The sequence below is a fragment of the Protopterus annectens genome, chromosome 1.part1 (genome assembly GCF_019279795.1).
Source record: "Protopterus annectens isolate FY-2018-M chromosome 1.part1, PAN1.0, whole genome shotgun sequence".
NCBI lineage: Eukaryota > Metazoa > Chordata > Ceratodontiformes > Protopteridae > Protopterus > Protopterus annectens.
The window spans coordinates 1,479,897,651-1,479,914,833 of record NC_056726.1 but is presented as its reverse complement, the minus strand read 5'-3'; the positions used below and the strand labels follow the sequence as shown (position 1 = coordinate 1,479,914,833).

At 47.0% G+C, this 17,183-nt stretch overlaps 1 protein-coding gene across 1 annotated transcript in view; it reads left to right on the top strand.

The window, feature by feature from the left end:
• The window catches only part of KPNA6 (karyopherin subunit alpha 6), a 1,524,259-nt gene that overhangs the window by 518,022 nt on the left and 989,054 nt on the right, over positions 1 to 17,183 (top strand). The window contains exon 5 of the mRNA XM_044082620.1: positions 940 to 1,034. Within this exon, the coding sequence (XP_043938555.1) occupies positions 940 to 1,034 (95 nt within the window). The remainder of the gene's footprint in view (positions 1 to 939; positions 1,035 to 17,183) is intronic.

Here is a 17,183-nt window from a genome sequence, read left to right as displayed (position 1 = left end):
ACAAAGATTTTATTGCCACATAACTAAATTCAGAAAAGATTCCCAGCTTTGTTTCCTTCACCCCCAGTAAACTTGGAGAATCTCCAAAATATCCCTTTCCAGGTGGCTAACTGTATTACTTTTGTCTACTGTACGCACAGAAATTCCCTGCCATGCAAACTAAGACCTCATTCCACTAGATCTGTTGCCACTTCAAAAGCTTTCAAGTACTTTAGTGGATTAAATTTGAGCTGCAGCACCATAGTCTACATTGCATACCTTTGCCAGATATAAACTGAATATAATTTCCAGATTTGAGACTTTTTTCGGAGCCACTGCCTTAAAGGGTCTCCTATTATAATACCACCTAAGTCTTTAGTAGCTTGGACTCCAACTCGTCAGTTGGATTGGACTGGTTGGATGTGTATAATATGGTAGTTAAATAATTATCAGAACTCTGGATCTTTTCATACATAGCTGTCCTTTGACATCCCTCCCCTCCATCTAACCTCTCTTCAAATTCTCCTTTTCCCAAGAACCTGGAAGACCATCTTTATCTTATCCAGTCACTCCTCGCTGGGAGGGAAAAGATTAAAGGAGCTTTAGGCTGGAGCACTACTATTGTTGACTCTGATCTGACAATTGGCCTGAAGACCCATCTGTTGCACTGGATGGTTGTGGCTGAAAGGATCCAGCGTTATGGTTAGGACATAATTGTTTGCTGTTTCATACCTTTTGACTAGTTAAGTTCACAAGAAAATATTTTTAAAGCTTTTTGTAACTTAAGTATAGATGTCAGGATACAGAAATCTTGTATAACCATTCCCTTTATCTGTGTTAATGTCAGCAGCAAATGTCAGATATTGCCCAGAGATATGTGGGTGATGCTGTTAAGATCTGTTATATACATTTGTATCGGCAGTTTTTGTACATAAATATTTTCGTTCTGCTGAATTTCAGAACCCAATCCACCAATAGATGAAGTTATCAGCACACCAGGGGTGGTTGAGAGATTTGTAGAATTCCTGAAAAGGAGCGACAACTGCACATTACAGGTAGTTTTATTTCTGAAAATTACAATGGTGCTCTAGAACTGTGACTCAAACATGCCGTTTAACATGGCACAGAGATCTCCATTGATTTGTTTTATGTTTTTTGTAAGCTGAATGTCCTAAATAAAGTTTGTTCTACCTATAGAAGAATGCATCACTTAAGGTTAGTGGATTTTTACGTCCGTCATTAACTTAGACTGCATCGGAAGGCTAGAATTTCATTCCTTCACTAAGGCTTTGAGATAAAGTTGTGTATGGTATATGTGGTGGTGATTCATTTACAATAAGAATGTCCTTCCTGTCCAGTCAGAACAGCTTCTGGCAGTCCTAGAAGAAAACAGTCTAGGAAAATGTTACAAGAAGTGCTACCAAAATAAATTCAGATCACTTCCCTTTTTTTCCTACAAAGCTTTGCTTGGTAGGCTTGAGATTGCTGCTATCAGTTTTCCTTAGAGGAAAGGTCCATCCTCTCCTACAGTTAACAACCCCTAAAGTAGCTTTTTTTCCCAACAGTATAGTTTCTGTAGCTTTTAGGTACGAGAAGCCTGCTTTTATTTCATGAAATTTCGTCTCTGTGCCTTTAGAAACAAAGTAAAGGAAAGCCCACCCATTTTTGAGGGATTTGTCTGGCTGCTTAACAAAGAAGTATTTAGTTCTGTCTGGTACTGCCCAAATGTTGTGTGGTGGGGGGCGGAACAATGTATTCTTGTCTGGGTGCTGGAGAATCAGAAATTTGAAGATCTCGCTTTAAGTAAAATGGTTTCAGCATCCTTTATTGCCAGGTCCTTTCAGTGCTGAAGTCAGTCTGGTTAGAGACCTCTTATTTGAGTGGAGTCTGATCTCTCTCCCATTGAGCTCTTGGAGTGTCCAGCTGCTGTTCCATGTCATCAGAGGCCAAAATAGCATAGATGTCTCTAGTTAGTAATCTGCTGCAGTGGAGAAGGGAGAACCATGACTTGCTGCATCCCTCAAATCTTAGGAAAGAAGTTCCTGATTCTTTGAAGCACGTCAAGACTCAAGAGCCTCCTATTCTGACATGGGCAGACATCAAATGTAAGAAGCAGAAAACTAGATAAAACTGCTTCTCCTGTGTCTGTCAGGAATCCTTAGGAGGAATGTCAGGGTTTTGTCCAGGGTCTTTTTTAGACGTGTCTGTCAGGTTATCTTCCTCTTTTCCTGCTCCTGCTGTTTCTACTTCCTCCTTTTCCTCCAAAAAGACAAAGGGAGGAATTGGAGAAAGAAAAGGAATTCTATTCAGATGAAGATGATTTCTTGGCCTGTTCTTCCAAAATACATTCCCCCATGACTGTTGTATGGAATGATGAAATGACTTTATCCCCAGATTCTCCTGTGGAGAAACTTTCTTTTGGGAACACCATCATCAAAGAGACTCTGCATTTTCAGTGGGAAAGTTCGCATGTCTGACATCCAGAAAAGCTGTTTGGTTGGAAGTGGGTGTGTTAAAGACTTAGACCATTCTTCCTGTTTTAGAAGCTTTGTTGGTTACTTTCTCAAGACAGTGTTTTACAAGATGCCAGATTCAGTTAAGTGATCATACAGGAACACTTTTTTTTTAAACACCTTAATTAAATTAATAGGGAAACGTACATTTATATAAAAGAAAACAAACCATATTCATGCGTTTCCAGTAACATACATTTTATATCACATATTCTCCCACTTAACTGTTTCTTGCCCATCATGCCTCTAGCATTTGCTATCTACCTGAGAAAAAAATTCTTTGGAGTCTGTTTGGAGTATAAAAATACCTATGCAAACACTTCCAAGCAAAAATCCTAAACCTTCTAGATTTTGTTGCTTACTTGGCAACCATACATAATGTCCTCCCGTTTTGTTCTCTTGTAAATTGGTTATCCAATCTTTTATAATCTCTACTGATAGTTATTGTGTAATAGCAGCGTCTGATGTTCTTAGTGTTTCACTGTTGCATTCATTACATTTGGGTTATCTGCCTGCAGGTAGCCCTCAGCCGGCCTGAATATCGAAGTCTTGGATTCCTGCGTCGGATGCTGTCTCTTCTTCCATGACATCCGGTCCTCAGGGGTATAAAACATGCAGCCAATGCCATTACAGCAGTCTTTCTTGCTGCGCGGTACCCGAAGCAGAAGCAGTTTGCAAATGCTGGCCGACTCTTGAAATTTTCATTTTAGAGTTTCGGAACCGAAGTCTACAAAAAAGCTAATTACCCCGTTGGGGATCCTTTTTCTTGTTCTTAAACCAATGTCAGTAAAAGTTAACAATTGTAGTACCTGTGGAAAGCAAATACCTTATAAAGATTTTAATTCATACTGCATTCCTTGCTTACGCCCAGACCACGACATCCCTCGCTGGTGGTTTTGTGCCTTATTCAACCCTCGAACTATTCGTAGTTGGGCTATTTTTGCACCAAGTTATTTTGGTACTCGGTTTAACTATCCAGAAATGGCTTTGGTAAGCCATCCGACTACCGATACTCCGAAAAAACGTAAAGATAAAGACAGGCACAGACTGCATAGGTCCAAAACTGCCGATGATGCATCTTTTAAGCTAGTAGACAGTTCGCTGGTACTCTGACACTTTCGCAGCCCCTGATACCTGCTACTTCAGATTCACAGGCCTCTGCTGAGACCCTTTTGGAGTCCGGTATGCCACGTGATGCTCCAACTATAGAACCTGCGGATGTCTCTACCTTGGATGGGTCCGGAGCCACTGTGCAGGCACCGGCTTCTGAGGGTGTATTCAGGCCTACAGACTTGCATTTCAAACCGACACCATCTTCTTCTTCAAGGCCTAAAACTCTGCCCACGCCTAGAAAACCAACGTCCAAACTGCATGGTTAGGCCTATATGCCTAAAAAAAACAAATTATAAGAATAGCTGAAGACCTTATTACTTTAATTAGGTGAAGTCAGCCTTCCCCCTCTGAGACCTAGAACTGATTTTCCTTTTGATTCTTCTGATCAGGATTCTGAAATTTCTGATGTTATGTAGTCCAATCTCGCCTACATTCTTACCCGTGGGTTCGGAGTCGAATGTCTGCTCCGACTCTGCCATACTTTAGCTCGAAGTCTTTCTATTGGCTGGGCTAAGATGGTATCCCATGCTGCACTGCCCTCTATCCCCAGATCTCGTTTGCCGCTCGTGTAGCTCAGACGTGGTCTCGCTCTTGGCTGTGACTAAGTACCTTTTCTTTATAACAGAGAAGTTTTTTGCAAAAAAAAAAAAAAAAAAAAAAAGCGCTATTTCATAGCTATTTGTGTGTGTTTCTTGACTGTGTTGTGGAAAAGTTGTTTTTTCTTATAGCGTGTTCTTGTGGTATCCCACTAGTTTCCAACGGCTTGGCCCATTTCAGTTAGAGGACCTAGTCTGTCCCCTTGCTTTCCTTGTGTGCTAACTTTTTCCCTTGGGCTAAAACCGTTTAAATTAGAGGAATTAGTCCTCCCCCTTATACTTGTGTCTAAGGACCGTTTTAGTTAGAGGTCTTTGTGGTGTACTGTTTTTGTCCTGTTCCTGCGCTTCTGGCTGTTTGACTGTTGGTGTAGTTTTTGAGTTAGTTACTCAGTGTTTTTGTGGTAAATGTCTAAAGATACTAAGGAGCATAAGCCCTCGGGCTTTAAGAAGTGCACCAAGTGTAGTTATAAGATGTCCATCACTGATGGACACTCTGTGTGTACTGTCTGGGAGCGATTCACCTCCAGGAATCATGTAGTTTTTGTCATGCTTTTAGCCCGCGTGTTCTTCAGGAAAGGAAGAACAAATTGATTTTGAAGGGACTTCTGAAACCCTCAGAGGAGGGTTTGGAAAGTGCTTCCAGCTTTGTCTTCTCCATCAAAAGCTAAATCTTCCAAGGCTAAAAAGTGATCCCCGGCTCCATCAGTATCATCGGAGCTGCAGGAGAAAACGGCAAAATCTTCAACGACATCCTCTGCTCCATTGTCCTCGGGGCCACAGGAAGTGTCCGTGGTTATGGAACCTGCCTCTGCTCCAATTTTCTTTGAGCCTGTTTGGAGCCGGTCGCCTAGCATTAGGCCGGTATCTCCTCCTCGCAGGTCTCCTTCAGAGAGGAGGTCTCGATCTCCTTCCCTATCCTCCAAATCCTCCAGGATCTTATTGGATGTGGACATTGATAGAGTGGTGCAGAGACTTCTGCAGTCACCGGTACTGGCAAAATTGTTTTCGGCTCCGACCCAGTCTGCTCCGGAGCCAGTCCCTCAACCTACATCTATACTTCCTCCGAGCGCATATCAGCTTTCGGAGCCGGAGTGCTCGGCTTCATGTGATGTCCCTAGATCGGTTCAGACAGCCCCTCCTGGCTTATCTGTTCCGATGTCAGCTCCAACCCCTTTGGCGCTGTCCACGGGGTTCAGGACTCAGGATTCATTGGTCGGACCCAAGGGAGAGGCTTTGGGACATCTCTCAGCTCCTAGCTTCCCTCTCTGTGCTTCGGCGCAGGGAAGCCTGACTCCTGTCTCAGTTTTGAAGGCTGGTCGAACTTTGGACCTGGGAGGACCAGCTTTCGAGGCCATGCGAAGCGTGCTGGCCAGGTAGTCAGCGGCATCATACGGTCACTCTGTCCCGTACAGCACCGGTGCAGGTCTCTGATCACCCTCTATCTCTTGACAGTGGAGCTCCAAGGCTTCAGGGTACCCCCACGAGTGGTCCCCATATTTCTGAGGGCCCCTCAGTGTTTGCCTGAGGAGCCAACCAGAAAGAGAACGTGCAAGAGGAAGCACATAGATTCCCAAGATGAGTCTCTCACGGCAGACACCAACCTCGAGGAATCTGAGGGGTCCCCTAAGTCATCCTCTGAGGACGTTTCTTTCTCTGACATCCTAGAGATTTTGAAACAAAGAGGTGACTGGCCATCCAAAGCCCCCTCCGAAGAGGAGTCTGTGTTCCTGAAGGCCTTTGGTGCTCAGCCCTCCGCCTCCTGGGTGTCTCCACCCTTCGAGCTTCTGGATCTGGTTTGTCGAAGGGTGTGGGAAACCCCTGACTCTGTGGAGCCAGTCCCCAGGAAACCCAATAAATTTTTGTCTGCCCCTCCTGATAAGGAATTTCTATCCAAGGGAGTCCCTGTGGATGCCATGGTGGTGGCAGCGGCCATCCAGAAGGAATTAGCTGAGACTTCTTCCACCGTCCATCCCCCTAACAAGGAGTCTAGGACTATGGACCGGTACGGGAAGCGTACATTTTCTTCAGCGGCTTTTACTTTGCGGTCACTGAATTACTTATCACAATTTGCACGGCTCCAGAGAGATCTCCTAAAGGAGCTTGGAGATACTCTAACGGGTAATGTTTCTGAGGCGGTGGCTCAGAAGGTCAATGCTCAGATGTCTACCCTCAATTCTATTGTGAACTCCTTCATGAGGCTGATCTCTCACGCAGCCGAGGGAGTGAGTAGGGCAGCAAGTTCAGGAGTCGCTCTTAGGAGACATGCCTGGATGCGCCTTTGTCATTTCGCAGAGGCCTTCAAGTCTACATCCACAAACTCCCCGTTTGGTGGTTCCTCTTTGTTTGGAACCAAGGTGAAAGACATTCTGACTAGGTGCGAGCAAGAGGGAAAAACTGTCTGCCGTAGGGGTCTGTTTTTCCCTTCCCTCTAGGCCTTTATCCCAAGGCCCAGAGGGGTGGAAAGATGTGGTTCAAGAAATCAGAGGTTTTTTCCCGGTGCACAAGGTGAGCCCCCCTCCAGAGGCAGGGGAGGGGGTGGTTATTCAGGTAGAAGCTGCCCTAGGGGCAGAGGAGGCCCTCGTAACTCGGGAGACCGAGATTCCTTTTGTGATTCTCTCTACCGCCGCTCCTGATAGAAGGCCCAACTGTGCATTTCTGGAGCCAGTCAGGGGTCGAATCTCATTATACCCGGAGGCCTGGCAAGATGTCACCCAGGACCAATGGGTTCTACGAATAATTTCCAGCAGATATGTCATTCCCTTCTCGTCAAATCCCCCTCCAGTCAAGAAAATCCCGGATGTGCACCCAGTCAAAGGGATTACGCAGTTTCAGAGGTTTCAAAGCTGCTAGAAAAAGGAGCCATCCAACATGTCCCCTCAGACCAGATCGGATTAGGAACTTACTCAAGATTCTTTTTGGTGCCTAAAAGGACAGGGGGACTAGAGACCCATTTTGGATCTCAGCCGATTGAACACCCATGTGCAAAAGTCCAAGTTCTGAATAGTCACATTGCAGTCTATTCTCCCATTGTTGGGAAAAGTGTGGATGTGCTCCATCTACCTCAAGGATGCTTACTACCACATAAAGATGGACAGGGCATCCATAAGTTCCGTACGCTTCCGGCTGGGAGCCAAGTCACTTTCAGTTTCGTGCTCTGCTTTTTGGTCTCACCTCAGCCCCCAGGGTGTTTACCAAACGCATGGCAGTGGTGACGTCTCACTTGAGACGTCAGGGATTCCAAGTGTTTCCATACCTGGACGACTGGCTCCTTACTGCCACCACGAGGCATCTGCTACTTCAGACCAGAGACACTACTATCAAACTGTCAACAGTTGGGCATCACCTTGAACTGGGAAAAATCTGCCTTGTTGCCCTCGCGTGTCACTTTTTTTTTTAGGCACCGAATTAGACACCGTCCTCATGCTGGCGTTTCTACCACAGGAAAGAATCAGTCCTACAACAGGTTTACGCCTTGCTCCCTCTGAGAAGAGTGAAGGCAAGATTGGTCCTCCAATTGTCCGAGACGATGGCTGCTACGATTGTTGGTCCCCCTGGCAAGGTTACATGTGAGGCTCCTTCAGTGGCTACTCTTTGCCCAGTGGTCTCCAACGTTTTCCACTTTCTCACCCTATTCTACTCACTGACAGGTGCAAACAGGATCTCAGTTGGTGGCTTCACACCGACAACCTCAATGCGGGAAAGCCCTTCGTTCCTTTGCCTCCGGTTGCCACGGTGACCACGGATGCCTCCCAGATTGGGGGGGGGGGCGCATTATCAAGGCAGGATAGTCCAAGGCACGTGGCAAGAGCACAAGATGCATCTGCATATCAATATCCTGGAGTGAGAGCAGCGCTACTAGCGTTGCAAGCACTTCAGAGCTTTCTTCCTCTCGGGACTATTGCAATCCACTCAGACAATATGTCGGTGGTATGGTGTCTGAACAAACAAGGAGGAATTGAGTCGTATCCCTTTTGCAGAGAGGCCATGTGAGTGTGGCAGTGGGCAGTGTCTTCCCAACGTTTTCTGGTAGCAACGCACATTCCAGGGAAGTCCAATGTGATCGCAGACAGGCTAAGCAGAGGTATTCTGATGCCTCACGAGTGGTCCCTGAACTGTCAAGTTGGAGCAGATTTTCCGCAGGTGGGGTCAGCCTTGCTGCGACCTTTTTGCCAGCCCCCTCAATGCCAAATGCAGCAGCTACTTCACCCTTATCCCCCTTCAGGGGGAGTCACCCAAGGACGCTCAAGTCCACTATTGGCCCTCCGGTCTACTATACGCCTTCCCTCCAGTTCCCTTGCTGTCAAAGGTTATTCAGAAAGCGCAATCCTTGGGAAGCAAAATGATTGCTCCACACTGGCCTCGTCAAATTTGGTTCCCCTTTCTCCATCCCTATCTCATGGATGCTCCTTGGATTCTGGACCCACAACCAGACTTACTGACTCGCATGTCAGGGCAGCTCCATCCCTCTCTTAGTACCTTCCAGTTGACAGCTTGGCTACTCCACTTCTGTCATTAGGCTTCACCAATTTTTGCCAGAGGTAGTTCATATTCTATCTTCCTCTCATAAGCCTTCAACCAGGAAGATTTATTACAGCAAGTGGAAGAGGTTTTCCATCTGGGCAATTGCCAAAAAGATTCACCCTTACACAGCTCCAATCTCATCAGTATTGGAGTTCCTTTCTATGCTTTTCAACCAGGGTTCAGCTGCCGCAACCATTAAAGTCCAAAAGGGCGGCGATTTCTACATTTCATGTCGCAGACGAACCTAGCCTAATGGCGCATAGACTCTTTAAGGCTTTCATGAAGGGCACTTTGTTGCTTCATCCTCATGTTTCTGAACCTGTTATGCCTTGGGACTTAAACTTTGTTCTACAGGGTCTTACTTCACCCCCCTTTGACCCTGCAGCCACTTGTGGTTTAAAATTCTTAACTTGGAAGACTGTCTTTTTGGTAGCCATCATGTCAGCCAGATGTGTTTCGGAGCTTCAAGCTTTATCAATCAAACCACCTTATTTGATTTTTCATAAGGACAGGGTTTCTCTCAGACAGAATCCTTCCTTTCTTCCCAAAGTAGCGTCAGTTAGTAACCTTAACCAAGCCATTGAATTGCCAGTGTTTTTTCCTCAGTTCTCGAACAAGGCAGAATTCAAATTTCATCAGTTGGATGTGCACAGACAATTATGATTTTATTTGCCCAGAACGAAGGACCTCAGAAAATCTGATCAGTTGTTTCATTTTCGGAAAACAGAATTGGGTCTCCTGTTTCCAAAGTCACATTGTCCAGGTGGATTTCCAGTTGTATTTCTTTCATTTATACTTCAGAGGGAAGAGATTTTCCGTTCCGAGTGAAGGCTCACTCTACCCGGTCTGTATCTATGTCTACATCTTTTCAGGCCAGATAGTCTATGGATGATATTTGTGCTGCGGCTACTTGGGCATCTCCTCACACCTTTGTTACTCATTACAAGTTAGATGTGGTATCTAGAGGCAGGTCTTCCTTTGGTTCCACAGTGCTCAGGAGTATTTTCCACTGAGCCTCCCAGGATTTAGGTGCTGGGGACGCTGTCCCACAGGTAAGAATGTAGGCGAGATTTGACTACATAACATCAAGAAGTTATGTACTCACCATAACGTTAGATGTATGTAGTCAATCTCGCCTCACATTCTTACTTACCCCCCCACCTTCCCCCTTCCTGGAGGATCTGGAGGTTAGGCCTGGCTTCAGAGTTCCCTTTCATTCTTTGTTTGTTTTTCCTTCCTTAGGTGGTATGCATGGAGAATGAGTGCTGGTGCTCGCAGCAAACCAGATCTGGGGATAGAGAGCAGTGCAGCAAGGGATACCATCTTAGCCCAGCCAATAGAAAGACTTTGAGCTAAAGTATGGCAGAGTCGAAGCCGACATTCGGCTCCGAACCCACGGGTAAGTATGTGAGGCGAGATGGACTAGATACATCTAAACGTTATGGTGAGTACATAACTTCTTGTTTCTTCTGTTTACCAGGATTTGCCCTTCTCTACTTATGAGGATTCTGATGCAGAGGATTCCATTCCCTCTGCTTCCCCTCCAGAAGATTTTTCTTTTGGTGAAACCTTGCACTCTCTTGGGGAGCATTTCCGCTGGGGAAGGCAAGATTACTTTGACTCCAAAAAGAGGCTTAGGGAATTCTTACTCCTCCCTCAATGCAGGCCTTTAGCTATCCCTCCATGCCTTCTTGAAATCTAGCCTGGCCCCAGACTCTCTACCTCCAGCTCCCAGAAAACTGGACAGGTATTAGAGTACCTGACTCTCAAAAGTTTCTCTTCAAAAATCCCACTTCGGATCCAGAGACTATTTCCCAAGGACCAAAGGGCATTAAGGCTACTACTGCTAAAAACCTTTACCACCCTCTGATAGAGATTCCAGGGCCTTGGACAGATTGGGTAAGAAGGTGTACACTTCTGCAACTTTGGCCAGTAGGGCCTTGAACTGCCAGTTTCATATGTTAAAGTATCAACAACCTATTATGGGACGACTTAAACAGAAAATGATGTGTATTCTTGACTGTGCTGAACATAAAGAATTACAAGATTTAATGCATTCGCATACTTTGCAATGTGGTTTTGATTCTTTAGAAGCATCTTGCAGTGCTGCTGTCACTGGGGCTGTACTTAAAAGGCATGCTTGGCTTAAGGAGCAAAACTTGCCAGGTGAGAAAGCTAAATTACTGGATGCTCCCTTAAACCAAGACAGCCTGTTTGGCAACAAAGCAGAAGTCCTTTTTAAAAAGATGGAGGAAAAAGCTAAATCTATGCAAACTGTTAAAGATTTCCTGCAAGTACAGCCTCCCAGATTTAGTAGGCATTGGCCTTCTAAGAATTTGTCCTTTCCAGTCTCTTCCAGGCCTTCTCAGCCCAAACCCAGGAACAGCAGACCACGTAGGCTGCAGTCTCAAGGTACACAACACACAGGCCTAAGCAGTGGGGGGCTCCCACTTCCAAAGCTGGAAGTAGTAAGACTCCCACCTATGCAAAAATGTCACAATGACTTAACCTTAACCCTTCCAAGCCCTGCTCAACTGCCTTCTCCCTTGGGGGAAAGATCGCCTTGCATGCAAAAAAAATGGGAATTCATTACTCAGGACAAATGGTTTATAAATATAGATGTTAAGTTGTCAATCTCGCCTTCATTCTTGCTTGATGGGTTCGGAGCCGATCCTCGGCTCCGACTCGGCACTTGCTAAGCTCGAGAGTCACTTTTACCAGCTCGAGGCAGCCCTATATCCCATGATGCAAGGCGGTAAGTACCCAGATCTCGTTTGCCGCTTCGCTGATGAGGTCCTCCTTTTACCAGCTCCTGGTAAGTGATTTATATATTACTGTTTTTGCCCCTTTTTTCACTTCAATCTTATATTTAACAGTTTTAGTTTAGATTTAGCCCCTTTTCTGAATAGAATTTCCCTTACTCAATTTTTTTTAGTCAGGCCTTCTCCCCTCCCATCCCCCCCCTTGTTAGGGTGTGTGTGTGTGTATGTGAGAGGTGAGTGATTTCTTTAATTTTGGGATAAGTGTTTCTTGGGCTGTGTTGCGTCTGTGTTTTTTTCTGCAACTATGTCCAAGGAAAGGGTCTCAGGCTTTAAGAAGTGTGACTCGTGCTGTCAGAAGAGGTCTCTGACAGACGGTCACAATTCTTGCTTATACTGCCTGGGACCTCTCCACCTGCAGGACTCCTGTGCGATTTGTCATTCCTTCAGCCAGAGAGTCCTGCAGGAAAGGAGAAACAAATTAATTTTGAGGGGCCTACTTAAACCGGAGGGCTCTCCGGCTAAGTCTGCTCCGAGCAAGACTTCCAAGTCTTCCAAGGCCCAGGCTTCAGTGTCTAAGCCTGCGGCCTCGGCTCCGACTCTTTCAGAGTCTAGATCGGCTCCAGCTGGAGCCGATCCTGGTTTACACAAATCCTTGGCACTGATGGCTATCGGTGCCGATACTGGTTCGGCCACATTGGTGTCGGCTCCGATCGATTCCAACCACCATGTGGCCCAGGCTTCGGTGTCGGCGCCGACCGGCTCCGACACCCTTACTTTTATGTCTGTATCGGCATCGAGACCTTCTGTTGGTGCCGAAAAGTTGTCTGTTCCGACAACACCCATGGTTTCGTCTGCTCCGATGGTTCCTTCGAGGAAGAGGTCCAGGTCCCCTTCCTTGGAACCGATACTCTCGGCTCCAGCATCTCCTCTCCTCTCGGAACGGAGCCATCGGAGCCGATCATCCAGGTCGTCCAGGCTTTCTGACCATGATTTAGAGAGGGTGGTCAGTAGATTTATTAAAATCACAGGCACTGGCCCAGATGCTACATAGTCCGTCTCAACAGACGACTATTAGTCCACACCCCATTGCAGTTCCTCCTTCGACTCTACCCCAGAGTTTGGAGCTGGAGTCTTCGGGAATAGTGTCTGCTACGGCTGAGGGACAGATACCCCCCCCTTCTGCTCCCTCAGCCTCTACTCTTATCTCCTCTTCGAGACCTTCCTTAGAGGGATTCGGTGGTCAGGCTTCCCTGGTCTCCTCCGAGGGGGTGAGTGGCATCGGACCCTTGTCCGACCCCACTCTTCCCCTTGGAGCCTCGGCCTTGGTGAGCTCGGCTCCGACATCTGCCTCGGAGCCTTCCCTTTCGGTGGGCCCTGGAGTTCCTGGTTCTTCGGAACGGGTTCTCTCGGACCTCCCTGGGAGGGGAGCCTTTGAGGTGGTGAAGAGTGTGCTGGCCACTGGACTCAGCCAGCAGTCTGTTCCCTTAGCTCCTCCCTCTACGGTGCCTGTCAATATCTCTGCCATCTCTCTTGCTCCCGGACCCAGAGATCCTCCGCCTCAGGTTTCCCCACTGGGAAGAACCCCCTCTTCCGAGGATTCTCCTGATTGGTCAGGGGATCCTCCGCGCAAGAGGACCTGTAAGAGGAAACACGTAGACTCCCCCGAGTCTTTCACTTCAGATACCGACTTAGATGAGTCTGAGGGATTCCCAAGATCCCCCTCTGAGGATGTCTCCTTTTCAGACATCCTAGAACTCCTTAAACAGAGGGGAAACTGGCCCTCCAATAATCCCTCCGAGGATGAGTTGGTATACCTGGAGGCGTTTGGATCTCGGCCCTCCACCTCCTGGGTGTCTCCGCCTTTCGACCCCCTTATGCAGGTTATTGCTCGAAAGGCTTGGGCTGCTCCTGACTCTGTAGAGCCAGTTCCTAGGAGGCCTTCTAAATTTATTACTGCCCCTTCGGACAAGCAATTCCTCACGAAAGGTGTCCCTGCTGATGCCATGGTGGTGGCGGCTGCCACTAAGAAGGAACTTGCAGATCCTTCCGTACCTGTCCATCCTCCTAATAAGGACTCTAGGACCATGGATAGGTATGGTAAGCGGATGTTCTCTTCAGCGACCTTTGCTATGCGCTCGCTGAACTACTTATGCCACTTTACCAGACTCCAAAGGGATATCCTTAAGGAGCTAGGTGAAGTAGTACAGGATCCCACAGCTGCAGGGGCTCAAGTAAAAATTGCTTCGCAGCTAGGAACCCTTAATTCTATTGCTAACTCCTCCATGCGTCTGATATCATATGCAGCAGATGGAGCGAGTAGGGCCGCAGGTACAGGTGTGGCTCTTGGACGTCAAGCCTGGATGCGGCTCTGTAATTTTGCAGATCCCTTTAAGGCGTCCTTCACAAACTCTCCCTTTGATGGGTCAGCTTTGTTTGGCCCTCAAGTGAAGGAAACATTGACCAGGTGTGAGCAGGATGGCAAGACTCTTTCTGCCGTAGGGGTCCGTTTTTCCACCCCTTCTAGAACTTTTTCCACCCCTTCTAGACCTTACCCTAAAGGACAGAAGGGTGGCAAAATGTGGTTCCGCAAATCCCAAGGAGTCACGCCGGATTCACGTGGTCAGTTTACCCCTAGAGGCAGAGGGGGTAACAATAACAGACGCCGCTCTAGAGGCAGAGGGGGTCCACAAAACCAGGGAAGCAGAGAGCCTCTCTCTGACAAGCCCTTTCAGCATCCCTGAGATGTTGCCCGACTGTCCATCCTTGGAGGCAGTCGGGGGAAGACTATCGCTGTACCCAGAAGCCTGGCTTTCCCTAACTCAAGACAGATGGGTACAGTCGATCATATCCGAGGGTTACAAAATTCCTTTCGAGGAAACTCCCTTCTCTTACTCAAATTCCCTTCCAGATGTACCACCCGGTCTAAGGGAAATTGCAAAGTTAGAAGTTTTAAAACTTCTGCAAAAAAGAGCCATTCAGCCAGTTACAACAGATCATTCAGAGCCCGGAATCTACTCAAGGTTCTTTTGGTCCCCAAAAAGACGGGAGACTGGAGACCAATATTGGATCTCAGCAGACTCAACAAGTCTGTGAGAAAGACAAGATTCCGAATGGTCACACTTCAGTCAATTCTGCCCTTCTTACAGAAGGACAACTGGATGTGCTCAATAGATCTTCAGGATGCGTACTATCACATAAAAATTCACAGACGCTCCAGAAGGTTTCTCCGCTTTCGGCTGGGGTCCAGTCATTTCCAATTCGGAGCCCTGCCTTTTGGTCTCACTACAGCCCCCAGAGTGTTCACCAAATGTATGGCAGTGGTCACGGCTCACCTGAGACGTCAAGGATTCCAGGTGTTTCCGTATCTCGACGACTGGCTCCTTTCAGCCACCACCAGGCATCAGCTTCTTCAAGCCAGGGACTACACAATAAATCTTTGCACTCAATTGGGCATCTCGATCAACTACGGAAAATCCTCCTTATTGCCCTGCCAGTCTATTACTTTCATAGGCACAAACTTAAACACTGTTCGGATGTCAGCTACCCTCACAGACCAAAGAATCTTAGATATACAAGGTCACGTGAGAATCATTCTAGCCAGCAAGAAAGTACAAGCCAGAATGGTTCTAAAAGTGTTGGGCCTCATGGCTGCGGCCATTACCCTTCTTCCCCTGGCTCGCTTCTACATGCGCCTTCTTCGGTGGATGTTGTTCACTCAGTGGTCTTACCAACAACTTCCGATGCGTCACCAAATACTGGTGACGCAGATTTGCAAGAATCATCTTTCTTGGTGGATTACTTCTCCCCAGATTCACCAAGGCAGACCCTTTGTACCCCCAGCCCCAGTAGCCACTGTCACTACTGATGCCTCCCTGGTCGGGTGGGGGGGGCATTATCAGGCCAGGATGGTTCATGGGACGTGGCAACCGTTCGAATACCACCTGCACATAAATGTCCTAGAGATGAGAGCAGTGCTTTTGACGTTGCAAGCCCTCAACGACTTTCTTCCCTTTGGGACAATTGCAGTCCACACAGACAACATGTCTGTAGTATGGTATATCAACAAACAGGGCGGAACCAAGTCCTACCCCTTGTGTCGAGAAGCTCTCAGACTTTGGCAATGGGCGATCTCCTCTCATCGGTTTCTGGTAGCAACGCATATCCCTGGGAAAACCAACATTTTAGCGGACAGATTGAGCAGAGCTATTCTCATGCCTCACGAGTGGTCTCTCAAACAATCTATAGAGGAGGAGATTTTTCTAGAATGGGGTCGCCCATGTTGCGATCTTTTTGCTACTCCCCAAAACAGCAAATGCCCAGATTTCTTCTCTCTCTTCCCACTGCCAGGCCATCCCCCCAGAGACGCTCTGACCCAGGATTGGCCCCAGGGACTTCTTTATGCCTTTCCTCTTATCCCACAAGTAATCCAGAAAGCCACCGTTTTGAGAGCCAAAATGATTCTCATTGCTCCTTATTGGCCTCGACAAATTTGGTTCCCGTTCCTCCATTGTCACTTTTTGGTGCAGCCGTGGCATCTGGACCCAGCGCCAGATCTTCTGAGTCACCACTCGGGTCAGCTGCACCGGTCTATTCCTTCTCTCAACCTCACAGCATGGTTGCTCCACTTCCTTCCTTAGCCAGGCTTCCTATGATCTCTAATCCTGTTAGAGACATCATAGTAGCTTCCTTAAAATCCTCTACTAGGAGGATTTATACTAGCAAATGGAAACGTTTTTCTTATTGGGCAAAAACCAAGAATATTGATCCCTTCACTGCTCCAGTACAAGCAGTTTTGGATTTCTTAGCGGAAATTTTTCACGCGGGCTCCTCTTCTTCCACAGTCAAAGTTCAGTTGGCCGCTATCTCGAATTTCATGTCTGGTTCGCAGATCACAACATTATGTCCCACAGGCTTTGTAGAGCCTTCTTGAAAGGAATTTTTCTCCTGAAACCTCCAATCAGGAGTCCTCCTCCTCAATGGGACCTGAATCTAGTGCTGACATCCTTGATTCTTCCTCCCTTCGAGCCAGCTGTTTCATGTTCCCTGAAATTTCTTTCATGGAAAACTTTATTCCTGGTTGCTATTACATCGGCTAGGAGGGTGTCTGAACTTCATGCTTCATCTGTTCACCCCCCCATTTAGTCTTCCACAAAGACAGAGTATCATTGAGAACTAATCCGACCTTTTTGCCTAAGGTTGCCTCAAAGACTAATTTGAATCAGGCTATTGATCTTCCTGTATTTTTCCCAAACTATTCAAACAGATCGGAACAAAAACTACATTATCTTGATGTCCACCGCCAACTCAGATATTATTTGGACAGAACAAAACAATTCAGGAAATCCGATCAATTCTTTTTCTTATGCTGATAACAAGAAAGGCCTTCCTGTCTCAAAAGTGACCTTGTCTAAATGGCTTTCTTCTGTCATCTCTGAAATTTATCAGCTCGGGAAAACAGCTGTGCTCAACCTAAAGCGCATTCAACCAGAAGCTTAGCCACTTCCACAGCCTTTCAAGCTAGACTTCCATTAGACACTATTTCTGCAGCAGCCACTTGGGCCACTCCTCATACATTTGTTTCCCATTACAAATTGGATTTGGCCTCCAGGGACAGAGCCAGTTTTGGCTCTACAGTTCTCAAGAGTCTGTTCCATTGAGCCACCCGGGATAGAGGTGCTAGGGACGCGGTCCCATCAAGC